At 36.4% G+C, this 24676-nt stretch overlaps 1 protein-coding gene across 5 annotated transcripts in view; it reads right to left on the bottom strand.

Moving 5' to 3' along the window:
• The window catches only part of ZZZ3 (zinc finger ZZ-type containing 3), a 55201-nt gene that overhangs the window by 10067 nt on the left and 20458 nt on the right, over positions 1–24676 (bottom strand). For 3 of the 5 annotated variants that reach the window (XM_058809071.1, XM_058809072.1, XM_058809073.1), the window contains exons 2-9: positions 21534–21687; positions 17554–19115; positions 4768–4906; positions 3231–3378; positions 3031–3149; positions 2665–2736; positions 2393–2494; positions 1351–1446 (exon numbers count right to left, since the gene is read on the bottom strand). In XM_058809071.1, the coding sequence (XP_058665054.1) occupies positions 1351–1446; positions 2393–2494; positions 2665–2736; positions 3031–3149; positions 3231–3378; positions 4768–4906; positions 17554–19064 (2187 nt within the window). In that variant the 5' untranslated portion in view covers positions 19065–19115; positions 21534–21687. The remainder of the gene's footprint in view (positions 1–1350; positions 1447–2392; positions 2495–2664; positions 2737–3030; positions 3150–3230; positions 3379–4767; positions 4907–17553; positions 19116–21533; positions 21688–24676) is intronic. The other 2 variants (XM_058809074.1, XM_058809075.1) reach the window with 2 other exon arrangements.

The raw sequence follows: 24676 nt of genomic DNA, 5'->3' as shown, positions 1-24676 counted from the left end.
AACATTACACACATTCTGTAATGATGGTCTTTCCAAACAAAATTAACAGGAAAGAACAAAAGGTTTGACCAAGGTAATTGTAAGTGGTAGAGTGACATAAAGAACTCAAACAATTATAATTTCCAGAACTAAATTTTCAATGCCTGTTGAAATCAGCCATACAGTATTACTATACTACAGAAATTAACCCCAGCCACTGATGTAATTTGGATTTCTGACAGATGAATCTCCACAGTATTTAAGGTATCACTGTTTCCAGCTGGTTTTTTGGTTCTTCTGCCAGAAAGCACTTTTCCAACAGACAAGGTGGCAGACAGTCATGCCTCTGTTTACAGAGCACAATAGTAGATTAAACCCTGGTGAAAGTAAAATGGTATTACCATGATGGATGGCAAACTGGAAAGGCTCCAATACAAGCACTCACTGTTTGCAGTAACTTCAGAGATTACCTGGAGACAGCTAAGGGTGTGTAACACTTTAATCATTACACACCAGCTGTGGTAATCTTTGTATCAACCCATGGACAGCAACTTTTGTTTCTAACCTTGCAAAGAACTAAATCTGCAAATCTGCCTTTCTGTAGAATCAATGGAAAGTTTATGATTTATCAGAAAACATCATGGATACCTGGATGCAAACCAGTATGTTACTTCACAAAATGCCACTGTAAAGGGTTTTGAAGAAGTTTTGTAAATATCGAGGTAACAAAAAAACCACCCCTAAATCCAATAAATAAAACATCCATGAAACTTGAGACTGTTCTCTTTTACTCTACATGGACCTTATTAGTACCCAAGAGCACCTTAAAGATAATTTAAATCAAAATATGTGACTGATCACAGAAATTTAGTCTTTGCTTCTGTAAATTAAGATGTCTTGGGACCATATTTTTTCTCATCCATTCCAAAATCAGAAAAGCTGTATTTTAATGGACATTTTGGCCTTAAGCCTAGGCCTGAGCTAATGCAGCATGCTCAGTTATACATCATTTTCTATGGCTTTACTAATTAGGAGATTACTGTACAATATGAATTATAGGGCTCCTTATCTTCTTCCAACAGGAATTATTATCACTTCCTTACCAGTTATGGTAAACTTACAAATGAGGAAGAAGTACCCCAAGACCATCACTCTACCCTGCCTGTTCAGCTGCAACCTGAACACTTCACCTTCCCAAGAGCTGCCATTGTGAAACCAGAATTAACATCCAATTTACTCCATAGTGCTACTGGCAAAAGAAAAGGATTACCTCACTAAGTAACTTTATTTATCTATTAAAGTATTACTGATTCCAACTCAATTTCCACATAAATGCAAACAGTAACACAAGATTCTGTAATATTGACTCACCTTTTTGGAATATAAATATAAGTTTGGTGTTCTTCCTGGAACTGGAATACCAGCTTTAGTCAGTTTAATAAAATATTTCTGCACTCTACTGGCAACCTAGAAAAAACCAACATGCAACAACTCAGTGTCAAATGAAATGTAACTGATCTTCAAAGTTTTGCCAGGGTTGCTACATTGATTCAGAATAAGAAGAAAAGAATTCCTCTGGATTCTCCTTTGCAATAACTACTCTAACTGGTACCTATCTTGCAGTGCTGCATTTGTGCTATTTCCAGACACTTTGACAGCTTTCAGAGAAAAAATTGCCCTTCTTTAAAAATACAAAGAAGATCTTGCAAAAACTGTGCTAGAAAGAACTTTAGTACTAGTTTACTTCCAGCTGCAGCTAAACTCCTTCTTAGCAATGCCAAATACATTATCCTTGGTTAGCACACAGAAAGTAAGTTTCCATTACAAAATCAGCATGTCTATTTTTTCATGTGGAGAAATATAGATAAGATCAGAAATTAGGAAATCCAGTATACTGAAGTACTGAATTATATTTTTATCTGAAATGTACAAATTAAATAAATGAAATTAAAATACTGTAAACACAGAATATCAGCATTTTTTACTTCTGGTCAAAATGGAGAAATCTTAGGGGAAAAATTCCCACAAGTTAGATGCAGAAATACTTGGTGTCTCCTCATCCATGTCCTTCTTCTGTCTGTGATATTTACATGTCTGCCCATTCTAGAGTACTGAGGTTCAGGAATTTAGGCACTACAGTGTAACTCAGTCTGAGCACAGCTGGTGTCACTGCACTTGCTGTATAGAATTAAATTCATGCTGTCAAGATCTAATGAACAATTAGGTTTGGCTTTGGGGCACATTTCACATTCTGTATTTGAGATCCATTGTTATTGGTGAAAAGCAGGCCCTGCTGCTACATTCTTAAAATGAAGTGATTACTGAAAATAGACTGAATTTTCTGTAGTGATATAAAAAAAAAAAAAAAAAAGTGAAGATAAGGGATCACTTCTGGAAGTGTTTCACATGTTACCTGCTTTGCTGTTCTATTTCCCAGCTCATCTGCTATCTTCTGCCACCGTCGGGACTCCACCTCCTCTGGTGGATACTTCAAAAGCAATTGCTCCAGTTTTTTCTAAATCAAGAGCAAAAAGGAATAAATACATTTTTCCAAGTACAGTTATGAGCTGTCAAATATCTAAATACATGTTTCTGATCTCCCAAGTGCTATAAACATTAACACACAATTTGCTTTTATGCTGATGTATGTTGCCACAGCTACAAAATGAAAGAGTTTCCTGTTACCTGTTCCTCTACAGTCCACAGCTGGTTAAAAGTTTCAGGTTTGGTCTCATCACAAAGTCGCCCTCTTATCATCTGCTCAAATACAGGACATAAAATGCAATATCTGTTTAGAAAAATTATAGCTGGGATAATTGATTTGAACCCTCTTCCTACTTAAGTTAAACCAAACCCAAACCAAAGCATGAGACTTCAAAACAAAATTTGTTGAAATCAAAGTTTAGTTCCGAGATTTGAGTAAAGGAATGGCATGTCATCACCAACATGAACATTTGAAGTAACAGTTAAGACACACTTCATACTCAAAAGAGGAAAAACAAATTAAATTTACTATTTTGCAACTTTTTTTCTTTCCTTTTGAACAACTACCTGTGGACGACTGTTTGTGGAACCTTCTGGACCATCACTTAAAGGCAAGACAGAGTACGAAACAGACTCTCCATCCTTCTTGGGATCCAAAGGACTTTTTGGTCTTGCAGGGATACCTACTGTAAGCAACACAAAGGGAGAATTATTGAACTCCCACACTGGTCATTTCCTCCTTGTAACAGAAGCTCACTTTCTTTTACCTTTGTCAAAAATCAGCTTCACTCTCCTACTGTTACGTTTTCGGTTTTTGAACTCTCTCTCGAAGTTTCCAAGGCTAGTGGTGTATTGGTCCCAGGCAATCTCAGGGAGCTGAACAACTCTCTGAGGAAATGGAAGACCCATATCAACCTGAAAAAATAAGAATGAAAAGTAAAAAGCAATATTTAATGCAATCACTTTATATCCAAACTAAAACCTACAAATACTGAAATGCTCCAAAACCCATTGCTGCTTTTTATTTGACAGAAGAATGGAAAATCAGAATTTCTGAACTGCCATGCAGCACAGTTTTTTTTTATAGAGAAGATGAGATCTTTCAAGAATTATACACAACAGTGCATATAAAATATGCAGCGGCACGGTCAATGATGGCTTATTGAGCATAAAACTTTAAGGAGTGCATTTCACAGCTGAAATCAGGTGTTTGACACTTCAATAACCTGTTTCTGACTGTCCTTTATTAAACATACCATTAGCTGAGAATGTACACCTTTCTTAACCTAGGAACCCAAAAGATTCAGAGTTTTATCACCTGATAGCTCAACTCCTCCCATCAGAGAAATTTATGCCTTTTTTGCACTGATTTTGCTGTCTTCTGCCTAGAACAAAACTGTTGCAAAGCTCACCTCTTGATTTAAAGGTCAACTGCAAGACTATTATTCCTTTGGTCCTTTTTGGACAGAAGTACACCAGAATACTTGAAAGTGACCTTAGTATCTCCCCATAAAAGACTAGCAAATGCAACATTCTTACCTCATTTATGCCATTAACTAATCTCAAAACTTAAAAGAAAGACAACTACTGAAACCAAGGGGCTTACTTATGCCCTAGGTATCTACAGACCAAGGAAAAGAGAACCATAACTTCATTCTTCACTGAAATATATGTTGCTATCACACTAGAAGGTCATGTGTTTTCCAGTGGTAGATGCTGCAGTGATACAGGATTCAAACTGAAAACTTTTCTTCAGTACTCCTGTTACTACAGGGGTTTTAAAGCATGAAAAAAAATGTTTCCTTACAGGAATGGATTCTCCCCTATCAGACAATATCAAATTCTGTTATCTGTTATCAGGAATGTTTTCTAGTGTTCACTTGGAGTTTGGAATAAAGGCTACATCTCCTGCTCTTTAAACATGCCCTACCAAATTCATTCCAAGCACAACATTTCATTTCTCAAACGAGAAAGATGAGAATTTTTTGATCTGATACTCCCAGTCATGTGCAGACTTCAAGTTGTCTTAAATTAGCTACACTATAATTCAAAATTTAACAATTTCATTTCTACAAACCAAAAAAAAGGCAAGGAAGCATAGCTGATAAAATCATTGAAGACCTATGTCTTACAGATCTAGCAAGAAAGTAAAGAGCTATTTTTGCTCAGCAGTTAAAAGATTCTAAGCTCATAATTTTTATGCAAGTATATATATATATATATGTTCTTCAATTTCTACAGAGCCTGAATTACTAGTTATTAAAAAAAATCCAAGGAAGACTTAGGAAAAGTCCATAGAAATACCTTCTTCTGGAGTCTTTCCACAAATCCAATAGGATCTTTCAGTGCTTCTCTCTGGTGTCTGCCTAAACTTTCAAGGTCTTGAACTGCTTGAGTACGTTGAGCCTCGAGTACAGCAATCGTCTGTAACAGTCTCTGATAACTACAGAGACAAAGGAAAACATCTCACTGCAATTGCCTTTAAAAGTGACACCCCCCACCTAGCCGTGGTTATCTGCCAGAACCTACCAGATTTCATAGCTTATCTGAACCATTTCATAACATTTTTACTGAATTAAAGTAAAAATAAATTAATTTTAAGACTACGTGAATTTATATAAACCCATAAGGGAAAATATATTTAACTCTCCAGTGGCTTCCTTTAAACCTGTAAATTCTACAGCAGCTGAAACAAGATGGCATACTATATTCATATTCTCAATAGCTGTAACCAACAGACTTTGCTTACAAATACCACAAACAAAATGAACTAATTTCTCTTCAACATCAGCTTCCTTCTACCCCAATAGAAGTGGCTACCACAGAATTTTAGCATTTCCCTGAACCATCCAAACACTGGACAGGAATGGTCTATAAACACAACATTTTATAGAAGACCCATCTCAGAGCAGAATATGAGAATCATTTTTGAATTGTAACAACAAATCAAGGAAAAAGTAATTGGCAAAATAAATTCAAACCAGATTCCCCTAAGAATACAGAAGTGGAATGAAAATGTCAGAGTTCCCTCAAACGTGCCCCCCCAGAGTCACAGACAATTTGGAGTGTCTATTTCACAGACATGTTCCAGCATCACTGGTGGGACCGACATGCCTGTACCCAGTAATGGGTGCATTCCAAACTGGTTTTCAGGAAGCTAACTCAGACTCTGGCAACCATAGGACATTTTAACACAGCCTTTAAAAAAGTTAACTACATTTAATACCTTTTTTTAGCTTTAAAATAACAGTTGCCCACTTCAGTTTCTGAAATACCATAGCTACCCATGGCCCCTGTTGTTGCAAATTATTATGTATTAACTTTTTTCATGCCAGTATTTTCTGACATTTCATATTACAACTGTAATTTACTTCAGCACAAAATACACATACTAATATCAGGTAAGAGCAGTTCACTAGTACAGTATTTCAGTATATTTTCTTTCTGTTCCCTTATTGTTAAAACAAAGACAAGCCTGGCACAATAAATTCCATGTGTACTACAGAAAAGATCCAGAGTTTACTGAGGTAATTCAAGTTTTTCAACTGACTGCACTAATAATTAGGTAAGGCTTGAAGTAGATAGAAGTAAACAGTCTCAAGGTAAAAGACAGGATTTGCATCTTCAAATATTTAAGTTTCTACCTGGACATTAAACTGCTGCCTCTCCATGAGAGAAAGTAATCTTCTTTCCACTCAAATGTAGCATTTACAAAAATTTATAAAACATTACTATACTTTTTGAAGTTCGAAACTAAAATACTGAGCTTGGTTAAAAACAATAGGACATCATTCTGTTATGAATTTATTACTATGTACATTTGTCTGCATATATTCAGGTTTTCATGGAACCAAGACCTAAAATGCTTGTTTATTAGGCCATTAATATTGAACAGTATTGAATATTTTCACTACTGGGAAAGTACTCCAGTTTCTTCTAATCAAAATAACTCTGCATAAAGCAAGATAATTGATGTGGCTATTTTTCAGCAGGTGAAAAACTACCTCCAGGAGCAGCAGCAGCTTACAGAAGTGGTGACACAGATCAGAGCTGCCTGGGACAGCAGCAGGGCTCAGGCTGTTCAGTGGCTGTGGATGAAGGTTTGTACCCAGACCCTGCCCACAGCACGTGTGAGCCCTGCAGGCTCCAGGGGATTCAAACAGGCAGGATGCCAGCAGATGCAGCTGTAACAACACAGAACAGCTTACGGATACCTGGGGAGAGGATTTACCCTGGACAACAAAAGGCCTGTTTCCATCAGCAGGTGCCCAAACTTGTGCTAACAGAGCTGCAGTAACAGAGGCTCAGCAGCTGCACAAATTTGCATCTAAAAAAAGGCAGGTATTTAACTCCTCTTTCTTGAGCCATTTTACTTCATTTCTTCAAATTGTATTAAGCAATTGATTTTCTAAATGAAATTGAAAAAAGTAATAATTTCATTTAAAACATGTAAATACATAGAAATAAATGTAACTAAATGTTGGAGATTTAAATGAAGTGATAATTTAATAATGATTCACATGTGTAAAGGGAAGAAAGAAATCATCTTAATGAGGTAGCCTTAAATAATTTAGTCAGAATGGAAAGAGATGAATTTACATTTGGGGAAAAATAACACAAATCCAAGAATATTCAACTTCAGTCACTTCCCTCATTAAAACATTCACATGACCTCACTGAAGAGGTCTTTGTGGAATTAAGTAAAAATACAAGAATGTCAGGATCATTCAAACAACATTATCACATGATACTGATCTGTAGCTACAGAGTAGCACTATAATTTGAGAAAAGGGGTTTTTGAACCCATTGTTCAGAATAAATGGTTTCCCAGCATTTTTTTGTAGTAAGACATGGATTAACTTGGAGCTATTTACTTTAACTTCCATATTCAGTTTTTATGCATTAATATATCCTGTAAGCTCAAGAATAAGACTGCAGTTTTATCAAGTGAGTATCAGAAGTACTGAAATACACAAAAATAGGGATTTTGGGATATTTCACTGCCAGGGAAAAAAACCTGAAAACGCTAGTCCTGAAATACACAACCTGCACCTTCCATGTTCTGGTACTTGCTGCAGAACTGCATTCTCCCCAAACCACGGCACATCCCTTTCAACTTCCACAGGACCTTTCAGTGAGATGTATGTCTGCAAATGTTCTTTTAAGTTTTGAACAACTGCTATTCCCACAGGTTTGTACAGGCTCTCTCACCCTGTATGACTGTAACAAAGCCAAGTATTTCTCTGAAAAAGCAGCAAGCTACATAAAAACACGAACACCCCGAGCCCTTTCTTGAAGCCTCTGTCAATTCTGGCTTCTTAGCCTCAAATGCTACCAGAATGCTCCTGCTGCATTATGCAAGAGATCATGTGAATTGATAATTTCCAGGAGTATTCTGAAAAGTGGCTAACAATTCTACTCTCTATCTTTCCAGACTCTTTGTAAGCAAGCACAATTCTGATCCAAACTACCTCCTGCAGTTGTGTTGAAATTCTCCAAAACTGAAAAAGTCTTTATTAAAAGAAAAAGTAGCTCATTAATCTGCTGCAAACCAGCTCCACCCTTGATGAGGCACTCAAAGAGCAACCACCTCTACAGTTCCATCATTTTCTCTGAAAGACCTGTCAGGAATTACCAAGGAAAATTATCCCATAAAATTTGCCAAAACCAAAGTTTTGAGTAAACTCACAGACAGGTCCCTTCCTCTGACTGAAGTTACACTTTCCTCAGTGCTAAATACTAACTTGTTAGCACATACAGAACCCAAAGCAGTTTTCTTTGCAGGAAAACTTTCACTCCAGAGAATGTGATTCTGTTTCCACAATCCCAGTATGGAAACACTCTTGCAAGTTCTTACATCATGCTAATTGCCAGGAAGCTTCTGGATGAACACTTGAATCATTCCCCACAGCACAAAACAGCTTCAGAATCTCTGCTGAAAAACCTTGATTAACATAGGGTTTGAGGGACTGATATTTCAAAAAGGAAAGCCGCTTCTTACAGATTGACAGTGATCAGCAGAAATTCCTGCTGATTCAGTTTTTCTTTTGCAGTGACAAGTGTTCCACTCTTTTGGACTGCTCCATGAAGTCATTATCACAGAGCAGAGCCAGATTTCTGGAAGTCATGCCGTAAGCAATTAGTTCTTACACAATTAATTTCCATGAATCTTGTTCTAACAGTGATTAGGGAGACAGCAGCCTCCTCTCTTGCCTGTGACAAAGCTTGAGAACAGCACAGCTATTGCCTTAGTGAGACCTACTTCCATTCTGATCCAGTTTGCTGAGATCTACTTTCAAAATGCCTCTCCCCTCCATTCTTCTAATAGCATTTACATTTCCCATCAGAATCACAGATTTTAGTTTCTCTGTGTCAGGACCTAACAGCAACCTTTAGAAAACACTATATGAATATGGAATCAATCTGCCTTAACAATTGCATGTTTCTTAAGCTAACTCTTTTTTTCTATACTAAATAACTTGGCACTGACCTATAAAAGGGGCCACAAAATTCAGATTTTGAAAGAAATAATTTCATTTCTACAGTAAGAGTCTGTCAGTTACAGTCTCTCCATGCTTTCTGCAGGTTTCCTCTCCCTTGAAGAGAAGACCATCCTCAGCTGAATGAGTGATGTGAGCAACTGATAGTACAAAACAAAGATTTTATCTTTTAGGTAGCTAAATCAAATTAGTGGGGAAAATAAAGCGGCTGTCGATAATGTTCACACCAATAAAAAAACAAACAACTCTAAATCAATATCCAAAGTCAGTTGAAAGTACTTTGGCAGCTACACTTGCCTTATATCACTCAATACCTTGCAAATATATGTACTTTGATGCCTAATTAAAAAGAAGTTATTTATCCTCTTGACTTCTAAAATGCTGTGTAGCTGGTGGTCATCAATTTCCACTCCCAAAACTAACTGCACTTCTCCAGTTATATAGTTCACAGTATGTTAAAATGTACAGTACCATCAATTCTGGGGGGCTATGACACTTAAAATGAGTACTGTAATTTAGAAGTAGTCAGTAGTTCCTGTGCAGGTAGGAACTGTTTTACATGAGGGTGTACATGTAATAAAACACAGCTAATATATACATATATATAAAATCCTTGTTATTTTGTATTTCCAAGAGCTCTGACACAAAACTGGTTGTTAGTCACCAGGAGGATTTGAGCAAGTCTTTGTTTCATTGCCATCTGCTGGCACTCCAGCAAAGTACAGATTACAACCTGCTCAACCCAGGTCATTTATTACTCTAGTCTACTAACAGCAAGTTTAAAAAAATTCTGGCATCCTTCATTAGATACCAAGAGAAAGTATTGCATATTAAAAATGTAAAGACTGTAAATTATGTAGGAAGAAGGAAACATTATTGCACTTAGAATTTCCAAGTCACCCAAGGAGCTGTAGTTAAAGAAACTGGCTCCCTGGAGAAACCTGTGAATCAGATCAAACACAACCCTGTCATTTCAAAGAAGTATGGTTTTTCATTTGGGCTTATTTTGTTTGAGCTCAGAAATAACAGAAAATGCTCCCAGCTCCTAAGCCTGGCCTGAAATCTTTGCCAGTGTCACAACACAGTAATTACAATACAGTAATTTTGACACTGCGGGGTTTCTTGCAAATTATTCTGACGCGTAACTAAGATTTTAAAAAATCTCTAACTGCACTCTGGAAGAGTCTGGGATTCAATGCTGGACGTATAGAGCACAACAGCAATTAGAAAGCACAAGAGACTGATGCAGAATGGCCCTTCTTTGATCTCCCTTCAGAAACAGAAGAGTTTAAGGGTATAATCAGTAAGAGCATACATATATCAACCCCTGTCAGGGCTTGTAAAAGCACCCATGCCTGGAGGAAGCAGCACATGGTGGATTTTTACCTACCTAATGCTTAGACACTATGGCCAAGCTAATCTACTTACAGGCTTTTCTGCAACTCCTTATTAAACTGCTTTCTACTCTAGCTTAACTTCTTTACACATACTGTCATTTACTGCACTTTCACCATGCATATTTAATATTCACACTTCAGACATCTTAAAGTAGTTCAAAGGTAAGTAAATAATTAAACTGCATCTCTGTGTTATACATTAAACAACTAAAGTACATATTATATGGCTTCTTCAAGTCTACTGAGCCAAGAACAGAACACAAAGCACTATTTCTGAATGTCAGCCTCACACCTATTTAAAACAAAACAGAATTAACCCAAAAAGCACATTTTAAAGGACATTTGTTAAAACCCAACAGATCATAAGGCAAAAAAGTAAATTGTACTGCAGTAATTTACCTGGATGCAAAAAAACCCATTTTCCACTCAAATTTTACCTTTCTTTCAACAGCTTCAGATTTTGTGTTTCAACCGCCTGAAAAGTATTTTATTGGTCATCAACTTGTGATGTCCCCTTCTTTGTGAAATTTCTAACTCTTCCCCATAAAGAGTACACACTCATATATTTCTAGAGGCCTCATTCTCATCAAGAGCTGTCCAACACACTTAACAGGATTTCATTTTAGCTGCACAAAAGCACCCTTATCAAATACTCACATTTCCAGCAACTTTCAAAAATTTTAGTAGCAATTTAGGTCTCTGTGCCTCTAAAAAAACACAACTTGTTTTAGTCTTGTCAACAAAACAGCACCCATCAGTCCTCTCCCAGTTAACACAGTTTAATACAGCTGTTTGATATTGACAGCACTCTAAACCATCTGCCTGCAGGACAGTGACATTCAGTAGGAAAGAAGATACAGGTCCCTGTCATTCCTCTATTTTCCAGGCTTGAACTGACATGAGATAATGACAGAAATTGTTTTCTTCACAAATGGCACGAAGACAGACTGACAGCACACTCCAAACTTTTTCTCCTTCCCTCTCATCATCTTTAATGAGAATGGTCTCAGTTCCTTTACTGAGGGAAAATATCAGATTCCTCCAGCATGCCCACTTGGATATTCCTCTCTAGAAAGATGCTGGGGAAAGCAAACAATCAGAAGGAGCTTTATTCCAGAGACAAAGTAAGAGTGATCCATGTTCCCTTGAAAATGACCCAACTGCACAGAACTCTTCTGGTAAAACAAGCAGAGAAAGCTGACAACACTGATTATTGAACTCCTTCAACTCACTCTAAATTAGTTTCTGCAGGTTGTCACCCAAACAAGACACACATACACTCAATTACTCACGTTCTTGCTATAGGAACAAATTAACAAATTCCCCTGAAGTATCTGTTACAGTGATATCTGAATATTAGAAATAAATTACAAGAATATGATCTACAATCATGAGTGGCTGAATTTCTAATAGCAATACAAAGCATTAGTCATCGATATTTTTTGGTGAAACAAGTGCAAAAAAAGTTAGAAATAAGGAAGAAAATTAATAAAATATGTAGTGCTATTAGTACTCACTGTAATAAACCATGGACTAACACAGCTGGTCCTTGGCTTAGGAAGCATGAAACTTTCAAAGATTGCTATACAAAACAGCAGCAACGTTTTTACTTTGAGCTATCCAAAGCAAAATAAAGATGTGCAATAACAAAAAATGAAAAATCAGTTGGCTATTCCTACCAAGAACAAAGTTTTAAGGAAACCAAAAAGAAGGAGCTTTTTAAGTCTCAAATGCATGAATTGTTGTACCAAAGGAACAACTGGATTGATCAGGACTCCCTGCTAACTGAAAACAGCTAGTACAATATGCATTTCTTGTGCAATTTATTTTTAAAAGATACTGCTGGTCAGTTTTGCAGTTCATGCTGGAAATGCTGTTAAAACTTCACGAAAGACCAGAACAAGAACTTAAAATTAGTCATGAAGCAATTCCAGGCTGGGTTAGTTAAAACCGACTAATAAAGACAATCCATTCTCAAAGCAAATGGCAGTCACTTTGTTCTTGTCTTCTTGATGGCATCATTATGCCTAATAATATTTTAGTGATCCCTACCAAGTAGGCAATTATGGTAGCATTAATTTATTCCCTGTTCCACCACACAACTTTACACTGACATAACTGGCATAACCACAATTTACTGCTTCTGCTTCTAAGTGTCCTTGTGTGAGCAGCCAAAACCACAGGCAGAGCCTCACTCTCCACACAGCTGTGTAGGGTCAATACATTACTGCCCCATCTTTCCTTGGCTTTCTTTCTTGCTCTTTTTTTAAAAATCAGGACTGTGATTCCTATGGCATTTGTTATTTGTTTCCAAGTGGTATTTCCTACACCTCAAAACCATTTTTATTATTTCTTGATCCTTAATTTTCCAGTTTAGATAAATTTACTAATGAGCATTCTTAGAAATGTTAAGCACTTCCAAATGAACAAGCAGAAGAAGAATTTTTTTACATTTTCTTGTATTGGAATAATGGGTTTCTTGTTGCTTGTGGTTGGAATTTCTTTATATTTACATATTTTCCCCCCTCCATGATTTTTTGTCCATGTTGACCAAAGAAATAGGAAAGACAAACTGAATTCCTGTGCATTCTCCAAAACCAGGCAGCTTGGAAAGGAGGTGAGGCCATAACTACTGTCACTAAAAGAGACAGGCAAGCAGAATTCAGCTGTTACTTGTCACATTCCCCCATCAATCCATCACCCCACAGATCCAGAGGTACCACACCAAGGCAGCCAACAAGGAACCATCTCTGCACTGGAGAGCTCACACTCTCTTCCAGGAGTGGATTGCTGCAACAGAGGACTCTTGGTGTGCCTACACAGATGCAGGCAGAAAAAGGAGACAAATAAGGAAGGAGTTCAAGGGGTAAAGGACATAAAATCCAAAAGAAATCAAGCTTTACTTTCCACAGGATGCACTATTTAAAGTGAGGACTGCACTGTGTTTGCCAGGGCTGTTCACTGGGATGATGCTGTGGCTGCCAGCAAGATGCCTCTGTTCAGGGCAGAAAAATGAATGTGACAAATGTACCTGATATTTAATGGCTCCCAGAGTGTGCCCATTCCTAGGCAGCAAAAAGCTGATGCAGCACATGCCCAAGGCATCACCCCTTGCAAAGTAAGAGCTCTAGCTTTTACTGAATAGCTTATGTAATTAAAAAAATATGATTCTGTGATTACAATATACTGGTATGGCAAGGTGCACCAAGTCCTATTCTACCAATTCAAGTGCAGTCAGATGAACTTTTATACAGAACTGTTTTAATTTGATTCTGTAGGCAGAAAGTTTGTGACTGAGTAAAATATAGAACCTATGCCACAGGAAATGCTAAAAAGGTTTTTCTTTCTCACATTCATATAATATTTAAGGTGGATCCAAAGACATAAACAGTATTATCATCAATTGTTAAGTATATGTAAATCTGATTATTGCATGATCCTGCACAGTTGCCTGTATTTCCAAGATCCCTGCAACAGTACAACCCATTGTAGGTAAGAATCTACAAGACTGGGTTTTAAGAGATGTATTAAAATCCTCATTTGATCAGTCTTCACTTTAAATGCCAGTGCAGCTGTTGTAATTTTAAATATTATCAAGTAATAAAGATACATTAAAATACCTATCTACTGAACAAGGTCCTAACTCTTAGAATTAAATGTCTGCAGGGAACTGCTCATGCCTAAGGCTTCTTTTTCAGTGATCTGGCTCCACGTCTAGGTGGATTCTGTAAGACCAAGTGCAGTTTATAGAGTCACAGAAATGCATTCTATAATGCATTATATGCTTGTGACACCTCAATTCCTCAATCACAATTTCATCTAGAACCCAGGACTAAAAGTCAAACACAGATTGTGCCTTTGTGCAAGCTAATACCTGCCAAACATTACAAATCTCCAAAGGAAACAGAAGAAGAAAAAAAAACAAAACCAAAAAACCAAAAAAGGGCACTAAATGAAACACTGGGCAAAGGCAGAAAGTACTGGGAATAAAATGCTGCAGCAGACAGAAAATTAAAGTAAGATGCTGCAGTGTGAGATAGAATTACAGCATAAAAAGATACAGCAAAGAGATATGAGAAATGCCTGAGGAAAGACATATGCAAAATAATAAGCACAGCTTATAAAATTCAGTAGTGTAGAAAGTTTTACATCAGGAAGTTCAGTCTTGATGAAAGTATCTCAGGAGAAAAGGCAAACATTTCTGAGCTAGAACATAGAAGCAAAATTCTCAAATATACACTAAGCCATACTTTTCTGAGAGCAGTTACAATACACAAAAATTCCAATTATGTGTGTAGCAACAGACAACATTAACAACACTTCACAACTATACAACATCCAGATCAGTCTGTTATCTACAAAAATGTCTATGTTGTGATAAAATTTCTGCTTAGAGATCTCATCTCTTTGTAGAACAGATCTATTTTAATAAAGAAGTTGTGGGAACATCCATCATTTCAGCCTTCTCTCTGAGAAATAGTATTTCATAATCTGTGATAGTTATTTTTCCTATTATATCATCCAGTTTTCCCAGAAACATTAATATATGAATATTGCTTAAACATATTAATATTCAAAAAGCATCAAAATACATACAGAAATACAACAGTTTACATTTAAGGGGTTTTTTCTTATAGCAAGTCTTATCAATAGCTCTTAAATATATCAGTATATTAATATTTTCTCGATGGCACAATAATTTCGTGCAGAGTGAAAACCAACTGTATGAATACATATGTCACCAAGCTATGTAATGTAACAAGAAATAGTATAAATTTACAGCCATATAAAGTACTATCTATGACACAGAGGAATATATTTTTTTTTGCCATGGAACATCTGAAGAATTATACTAATGCCATCCCGGAGAAATCTGCCTCCTCAACCTAGCCAAGATGCTCATGTCTGAACTGGCTTTTCAAAGAGAACAGAAACATAAATCAGACAAAATATCACCCATAATAATCCCAAAGTGATGAAGGGCAGAAAACCAAAACCTTACCATCTGAAGATGCGACATGCAGAACACCAGAACATCTGGCTTAGCCAGAACTACCACAAGCAAAGTGAATATCCTTTACTTCCAGCTGAACCTGCATTAAAAGGAACCCTGGAATTTTTTGCATCTGACCCATCAGGGAATACATTTCAGATAAACTGCCAGAGTTTGGTTTTTCTTTTTTAGTTTTTTACTTTAATACTTTTCAAAATAAGTACCAAATGATTAAACAAGGGTATAATTAAGACACTATTCAAAAACTGTTACACATGAATTAAGAGCATCCTCTAATGAACTTTGCTATTTTAAAAACTGTGGATAGAGGACATAGTGCAGTGCACTTGATTTACTCTTGAAGCATGAAATTCTGGATAAATGACAACTGCACTCATATGTGAAAATACTGACTTCAGTTCTTTAGAAGGATCCTATTACCATGCAGAACCATCAATATACCAGGCTTATTTTCTTATAAATGTAAACAACTAAAAAGGATGGCTGTACTTTACCAGTTCTATCAATTTTTTTTTAAATGAAGAAAAGATAAGGCTAACACTCCCTTCTCCCCTCAGTAGCATGCTTCCCTTTGGGAAAGTATAAATACAATACAGAATAAAAACAATAATGACTTTTGGGATTTTGCATTCAGGCAGCAAGTTAGTTGCAAGCTACCAAGGCCTACTTGCAATTTCAAAAGCTCCCCAACAAGGTCTCACAGACAGGCTGCCAATCTGAACAACCACTAACCATTTCTTCACAACTGGGTATGTTCAAAAGCTAACACTAGGGCACACACCTGGAATTTCCAAGGACAATTCAGATCTGTGTTTTAGAATATAAAAAACTTCTGCTATTTTTATAGTATTTATAATAAATATGACTCCCTACACCAAACCACATTACTAATGAATCTGTGTACTTCATCTCTGATGAAGTAATATTTCATACAGATCCAAAATCATCCTAAGAGAGTCAAAAGACAACAGTCCATTTTCCCCATTTGTAATTTTCTTTCAATCTACTGGGAAAGTGCCCACTTTGGACTGATGGCTGAAGCTGCAAATATTTGATCATTATTTTGAAATCATAGTTTGTCTAACCCATGCTTGAATTCAAAATTTTCTCATTACAATTATTTATCCATATCCAATACCAAATAAAATATGACTATATAAACAATGCAACTTTAACATCAAAAACCCAGTCATACTGGATTAAACAATCACCTGTGATTTGTGCCCCACAGTCACAGTAACTGTGCTGTGAACATTTACACTGAACTACTACCAGTGCTTCAACCCTTCACACGAAGCAAACAGAAGCTCATCTGCACTTGGCCTTTCAGAACTCATAACAAAATACAGAACACCTACTAAAGAGCAAAACACAGGAGTCAAAACAGCATTACAAAGACTGAAATAAAAAACTGGGTCCTGATCTACTACCTGAAGACAAGTTTTCTCCATGGAAACTTTCTTCAGTGAATCTCCCCTTTGTTTAAAAAGCTCTTGCACATTTACCACAGGGCACAGTTACCACAGTACTACTCACAGACATTCAGATGATTAACATCAAAACGACTCAGAGCATAATAAGAACAATAATAACAAAAATTATATTCCTATATTGACATGTAATTAATAAAAATAGCAATGTAGACACAATTTACTCTGGAGAAAGTTGCTGCATTTGTTGAATTCCTCTTCCTGAACACAATAATGCTGAGTTGTCTCCCATGACATGAAAAAAGTATCTAACTTTTTTATGTACAGCAGAATGACAACTGTATAAGCTTTATCTGCAGTGTCCATTGGATATGCTGATAAATTACTGAAATCTAATTAAAGGTTGTAATTCCTTTGTTTTTCCTTCTAGCTAGTTCTTAAGAGAAAATAAATAGCAGATGCATTTTCAAAGAAACAAATACCCAAAGAAACTCAAAAAACCCAAGTTCTGGCTCAAGAATCCTGATTGCTAAATATGTATAAACCACATTGCTGTACCATACTGCATATTAAATAGAGTTTAATTTCATTTGAGGTAGAAACAAGAAAAATGAAGACTGAAGAGTATGAAAATTATAAAGCACTTAAATTTTTGTGGAACTATGTTAAATACTTAATAATTTTTGTAATAATATTAACTTCTTGTAAGAAACAAAAGCAGAATTCATGGTTACCATAGTTACACATACTCTTTGTTGTGTTTCAATGCCACATGATCTGATTCAAAGTAATACACATCAGGCTCTTCCTCATCCTCCTCTGCAGTGTGGATGTTGGCACTCTCTTTGGCAGATGGTACAAATCCAGCAACAAGCCTAGACTCAGAAAGTGGCTTTCTTAGTCCATCACTCCCATGATCCCCTGTATTACTATTTCTCTCTTTTTCATTCTGTTTGATTTCTTCAGACTTTTTGGGAGATCCATTGATATTATTAATACCTACAGGTACATTCTTTTCAGTAGGACTAAGATTATTTTCCTCAACCTGTCCGTTTTCTCTGCAAGGAGAGTTATTTTTGGGAGGGCTACTTCTGGCAGGGGCAGCCCTTCGTGGTGAAGTTCTCAACGTGTATCTGTGTTCTTGGAGTTCCAACATATTTGTCATCTGAGCCGAAACACAGTTCAGCACTGAAGAATGTGGTTCAGGTTCACCTGAGATTGATGCACTGTCTTGGTGAGTATTCAGGTTGCTATTGGTGTTTTCAGCACACGGTTCCTTAGAGGCACTGCTATCTCCTACAACATCCACCTCCTCCTCCGAATCCCTTAACAAAGATGACTGGATTTCAGAAAAGGACGCTGTAGCTGGCTCAAATGCCTGATTAGCATGCTCCTCAGGCAAGCAGTCATTTATTGGTTTGTGGTCCTCTAACTTTACCTGTTCTTGAGAGTTTGTGCAAGGCACATAATGGTCTACAACACTGTCCTCTTTGCTGCTATTAAGCAGCAACGAAGAATGGGCAAATGAGTTTCCATTTTCTGCTACTGTTTTGTCCTTGGGCGTATGGGAACCAGCACTGTTCTGCTTAGCGCTCCCATCAACCTGACAGTCATCACAGTTAAGAGAATGTGAGTCTCTCTCACCAACTCCATTGACAGTCTGATAACCTGCAACCTCCTCAACTACTGCAGAATTATTAAACCCTTCTGCACAGACATTCACCTTTTTAACTTCCCTTTTCTCACAATCATCCAATATAAGACATCGACAAGCTCGCTTAGTCCCCGTGGAGGCTGCATCATTGTCCGACACCAAGCTTTTATGCTCCAATGGCTCCTTCTCTGCCTTAGTGGGCAAGTCTTCCTCAGAACTGTTGGGTGCCTCTGAACGTAGGCAGCGTTTAATTCTTTTCACAACTGGTGAAACAGGTTCTGCTTGCTTTTTTTCACTATTTTCCACAGTTTGTTTATCACCATTATCTTTCTCCGAAGTGGACAGCCCTCTCTTTCTAGGGCTCACCCATGACTCCCGAGCACTCTGCTGTTTCAAATCAGTAGTTCTGCCACCGTTGCTGCCCTTGTGAGTTTGCACAGACTCTGGCCTCTTCTTTGGTGACCTGGATCGGATCTGAGGATGGGCTGAGATCTCCTCCGGATGAGCAATACTGCGGTTCCTTAATGTTCTACCACAAAAATTTTCATCCAAACCATTTAAACCCACTGTAGATCTTGTAACACGAGTAGATCGAGAAGCAGCCATACTATGGCAAGTCCCTAAAGTATGTTCATTGTGATCCACTCACTGGGAAACCTTCGAAAAAATGTAAACAAAACAGTCAAAAAAATATTCAAAAACACCTAGAGACAGAGCAAATGTGAAGAATGTATTGTCACAAATGTTACCAACGTCAAACTGAATATAAATTCAATGTATTCATACTGCTTCTTTCTGTGCTTTCTGTGCTTTAGTGCACTAAATTTTTCCATCTCAGCTACAAAGTAGCTGACTTGGTATTTGTGGTTGTTCTGGCTTTAGTACTTGTGTGAGTATTGCTCATACTTATGCCTTATGTAAGGCTGGAATGTCCCAGTTAGGCACTAGTTACTAAAATACACTATTTTTATGTATTGTACAAATATTATAACGTATTGATATTATTATTTACATTTTTCTGTTCTAGTTAAAGGTACGAAACTGCATTTTTAATATCCCACAGTTTCCAGTTACATGGTTTCACAGACTAAGAAGTAAACGATTAAAATTGCATTTGCTTACTCAGTTGTTGCTTAAAGAAAAAACAAATCTCTCATATATGACAAAACAGAACTACAATTCTAATTTAGCAAGGAATTAAAAAAATAAAGCACACCACTAAAAAATACTTACAGTTATTAGTAAAAATGAAATAAAACAAAATTTCTGAATCAGAATCATAAAATCATTCCAGCTGGAAAAGCCTTTGGGAGGCAATTCTATCCAACCTCCCATTCAAATGAACATAAGGCGTAAATTGAGATTTTGTTTCATGGAATATTATCCAGCTGAGTCTTGCAAAACACTGAGTACAGATATTCCACAACTTCTCTGGGCAACCTGTTCCAGTCCTTAAAGCAAAAATATTTTTTCTTATTTTCCTTATTTCAGGTGGGGCCTCTCCTACTTCTTTATGACTTCTGACAACAAAAGCCTAACTCTATCAGGAATCTCATCTGAGGTACTGGAAGGCTGTTTCAGCTGGTGAGATGGATCACCACTCAGATCAGATTTAATTAAAGTCAGACACACAGGTAAGTTTAAAACATCCCATTTAAGAGTGGCTGTATTTCACATTTCAGGGTGAAATGTAGGAGTACTTGACCTGCCCAGCATCTCAAAATAATTTTTAGGAGAACTCTGTTCAGTCTTACCCTTCTATTAATTTAATCTTTATAAGTTCAGTATGTCAAACTCCACATTGCCACATATCTGTCATAATAGCCTTGCTAATGAATAGATTCATCTCACATTTGTGCATAATGGTACATCTTCCCTTTTTCATCGACCCAAATTCCAGATTATACAAATCCTTTCAACTGTCATATGATGTGAAGACTACAAATTTTAAATATGGAATCAAACCTTTTACACATAACTTAGAAATGCTGAAAATAACAAATGGAGAAAATTGTTTCAAGAGGCATTTTTCATTTTCAGTGAAGAAGGGGAAAACAAGAACATAAATTCATAAATTCTCCCAAATCCAGTATTTAAGTGTCAGATGGTCCTAGAACAGAAAAGGGAATGGGACAAGACAAGAACACTCTCATCCAATACAATTCTGTTTAACAATTACCAGTAGTTACTGTATTGTGTGTTTAGAAATTCACAATGCAAGCAGTATTTCTTAAGGAAAGCAATGTACCCTAACAGCATTGCTTGGTGTAGTTTTGGACAAAACTGTAGAGGAAAGCACATTAATTTTGTGTATATATGGTATAGCTCATAAACAATTGGTATGACAGCACATCATTTTGTGCAACAAAGAAAAAGACAATTATAAAGTGAAAATTTCAAATGTTCTCAAAACTGTGATTTATTTGTGCTGCTACAACCCTCCTGCTTAGTAGCTACTCCTGCAGCCTCAGATGAATGCCTGGAAAGGTGCACTGTTTGTATTCCTGAAAATGTATGTAAAGAGATGCTGCAGCACTAACTTTCATTCTGTCCACTTAAAAGTAAATAAGTGTGAGCCCTCCAACACACTCTGCCTTAAGAGAAAATACAAATAATATGTCAAGCAGCAAATGGTCAAACATCAGCAGCTGACTGAAGAGAGCAAAACACTACGTGTTTTCCATCATGGTTTTTACACCTATTTTCCACATGGGTAGACTTGCCTGCATATTCTCCCTCTTTGCGTGCAAATACCATCTGGAGAGTGATCCCATTTGGGGTTGAACCCAAACATTATTTACAGATTCCATTTCCCCTAGGTTGTTCTAATTAAAGCTAGCACACATTAGGGGTGAGTAACTGACATTTCAAATTAGTACCAATAAAATAACTTTGACCAAATTCAAATGTATACTTTGGTTAGTAATTACTTCTGAACACAAGAGACTTTAGAAATCATATGAAAGAAAGAAATCTTTACTAATTTGCTGATATGATACTTTCTCAAGAAATACACCTTTTACGTGACAAGAAAGAAAGTTATTATTTCCTTAGTAAAAATATAAAAAGACTTACCATTGCAAAACTAGAAGAAATGTAAACTTCTGGCATTTCATACAGCAGACTCTTACTGTACCACTCAAATAACATCAATCACCATTGCTGATATCCATCATGTAATCCAAATGCTTTACTAGTTTATGCCATCACATTAACCAGATTTTGAAAACTGTTGAGAAAAAGACAAAGATATCAATAAAACATTTAAATTACCACACTGGAAAAGAAGAAGAATGCAACAGGACATATAAAGTGTAACAGCTTTTTAGAGAAGAAAGTATCAATTTTAAAAGTGTCCTACTGAACGAAAGATTAATATGCTATGAAGTAATTAAGTATGTGAAATGTTAATTTAGGTTTCAAATGTAAAATGCTTTCCTTAGTAGTTTCTTGGTGACTCACTGTATCACACTAGATGTGCAAGCAAATGAATTCACAGGAGTCGTGTTAGTGTTCAAATTTCAGAAGGTATTTGAAGAGACGTAAGAAAACAAGTTGTGACAGGTATTACTACAACTAATGAATTATGAAATGTGCTGTATCTTATAATTAGATACACAGTGAAAAACTCTGCTGTTTAATTTTAATTAACTGAGCAGACCTCTAAACTTACATTGGCTCCAAATCCCTGAATAACCTTCATCGACCAAAGGGACTAAAATGCTTTCTAGAGTTCACATTAAACCTGTTATTCATCCAAGGAAAACAATGTATAGCACCTCCTTTGTAGTGGAAGTGAAATATTTTGGATATTGAAAGACAAAATACTTCTACAGATCCAAATGTTACACAATGCTTTCAATAGCATCCAATCTGGGCATCCGTGCCAAAGACCAAGTTACTACTTGAAAAAAGACACCAGCAATCACATTTAATTTAAGAACATCTAGTACTGTGAAGGCACCATAATTCACTACAGAATAGTGGTTATTGAAGCTTTCTTCATATTCTATTGACTTCATACAAGTGACCTTTTTTTCATCTTGACAATTCAAATCTTCATGATCTAAACCACACGCTGACAAGATATTCCTCCATATTCTTCATTCTACACAGTTTTTATATTTAGATTACTGAAAATTGTCTTTACTTTCAACCTAGTTAGGATTTTGTACTGGTAAGAACAGAAAATTAATTCACCATTAAGTTGCAATTCAAAATACAAACTGAGCGGCATAAGGGGAGAAGAGATTAATTATGTCTAATTGCAGTGAAGTTCAGTAACAGAAGATGTTTCTTCAGTGATGCTACATGAAGTGCCACAAATTCTATTATGTAGATTACTAAATCAAATCAGGTTTCATTTATTCAGTGGGATTTCTCAATTTAGCAAACAGCAGAGAACTATCATTATAATAAGACAAACAAAGAGTGGAAGAAGAAGGCAAAGACAATCACTTGAAAATGCATGGTACTCTTAATCCATATTATTGCCTTTCCTAAAGATATCTTTAAGTGATGCATCTGGAGACACTAAAAGCATGACAAAGTTTGACCAATTTTTGCAAAAACCCAACATACCCAATAAAAATACTAGCCCAGTAACTTTGGTAAAAATACAAAATATATTTAAACAAAAAATATTCAAAGAAAACATTTTAACAAAATATTAACAGTGAGCCAATCAGAAGGTGGCCAAATCTCATCATTTTTAATTACTTTACCAGTCCTAAGTAAAGAACCTATGACTAAGTTGTTTCAGGAATGGCTGGAATAGCAATGTCAGTATTTTGTCAGATTTGTACACCTCGTCTCTCCTGATTTTCTTTTGCCCAAAACAAGCTCACAGTAGGAAAGACACAACCCCTGCTGTGTCCATTTGCCTTTGGGGACAGCTGAAGCATTTTAGACACAGCAAAAAGACTGCATAAATATCTTCAGAGAAGAAACCAAGGTGGGTAAAAAAAGTTTTACTTAGTCAGAATTTTTTGTCTGGTAGCAGTTTGCAGGGATGAAGGAAGGAATAACGATTTACAAAACCAGGAAACTTAAATCAGCATACAGTGAATGACAGCACCTTAATTATGCTTAAAACGTAGAAAACAACATTCACAAGAGCCTAACAAGTGAACAATTATATAATTTTTCACTGAAGCTTTCTTGGAAAAACTGTCTTGAAAATTAACTATTATTCCTTTACATTGCATAACCAATTACAATGACATTTTTCACTTAGAACAACCACATCTTCTGTGGCAGAGAAATTCAATGGAAGAGTAATTTAATATTTTGGACACCACTCATTTCAGCAGCTATTTATGAGCTGGAATAAAGAGAGCAAGGGAAACTAAATAAGCTTTTGGTTCTAAAAGACTTTCTTCAGGGAACCACATCAACATTTAAGAAAGAATATTGAAACACTGCAAAAAAGACTAGAAGTTTGAAGAGGGATAATCAGCTAAGAAACAACACACTCTGGTCTGCAGAGCCCACTAAAAATTAAGAAGTTACAGGTTAAATAGAGTGTATTGCAGACAGAATTTGTCTCTTGTGGGGAAGGACCTAAGAACCAATAAGCAAATGCTGCTGCTGAAACCATCCAGGAAATGGTCACACATTAATCAGCATGGACAATCTTCAGAGTGAGACTGAAGCTCAATTGCTTGCAAAAATTGTCTGCACATCTTGCATACAATCAAGCATTTGATGACAATATAGGATGCACATCTGGGTATGCATTTTTTGCACTTAAGAACCCTTAAACTTACTCAGCTTTAGGCAGACTCTACCAATACATATAACCATATTCACATTTTGCTATAATTTTTATTTTACTTAGCCACAAGCCTATTTAGCAAAGCTACTGAATGCTGAACTGTGTGCATGAAAACTTCTAGCAACAAAGAAACAAATTTACATGGAGATGAAAAACAACAGTTAAAGACAGCAGAATAAGGAAAACCCTTCCCAAACAGACAGAATAACCAACTTTTCTTCTGGATTATGCCAGTACTGTCTATCTGAGAGTCAAGTGCAAGCCAAACTGTTTAAAGGAACTCAGAAACATGGATGCAGTTACAAGTATGTTCCATGTGGCCCTAAGGCAGAAAAGAGGCAGTGAAAAGAACCAGTCAATACCTGAACATACTGGGTATACCAGACCTGAAACCAGCAAACCAAGAGATTTGCTCTCTGCTATAACTGTGGTAGAATTATAT

Source organism: Ammospiza caudacuta, chromosome 7, assembly GCF_027887145.1.
Source record: "Ammospiza caudacuta isolate bAmmCau1 chromosome 7, bAmmCau1.pri, whole genome shotgun sequence".
Taxonomy (NCBI): Eukaryota; Metazoa; Chordata; class Aves; order Passeriformes; family Passerellidae; genus Ammospiza; species Ammospiza caudacuta.
This window is presented reverse-complemented; position numbering and strand designations above follow the sequence as displayed.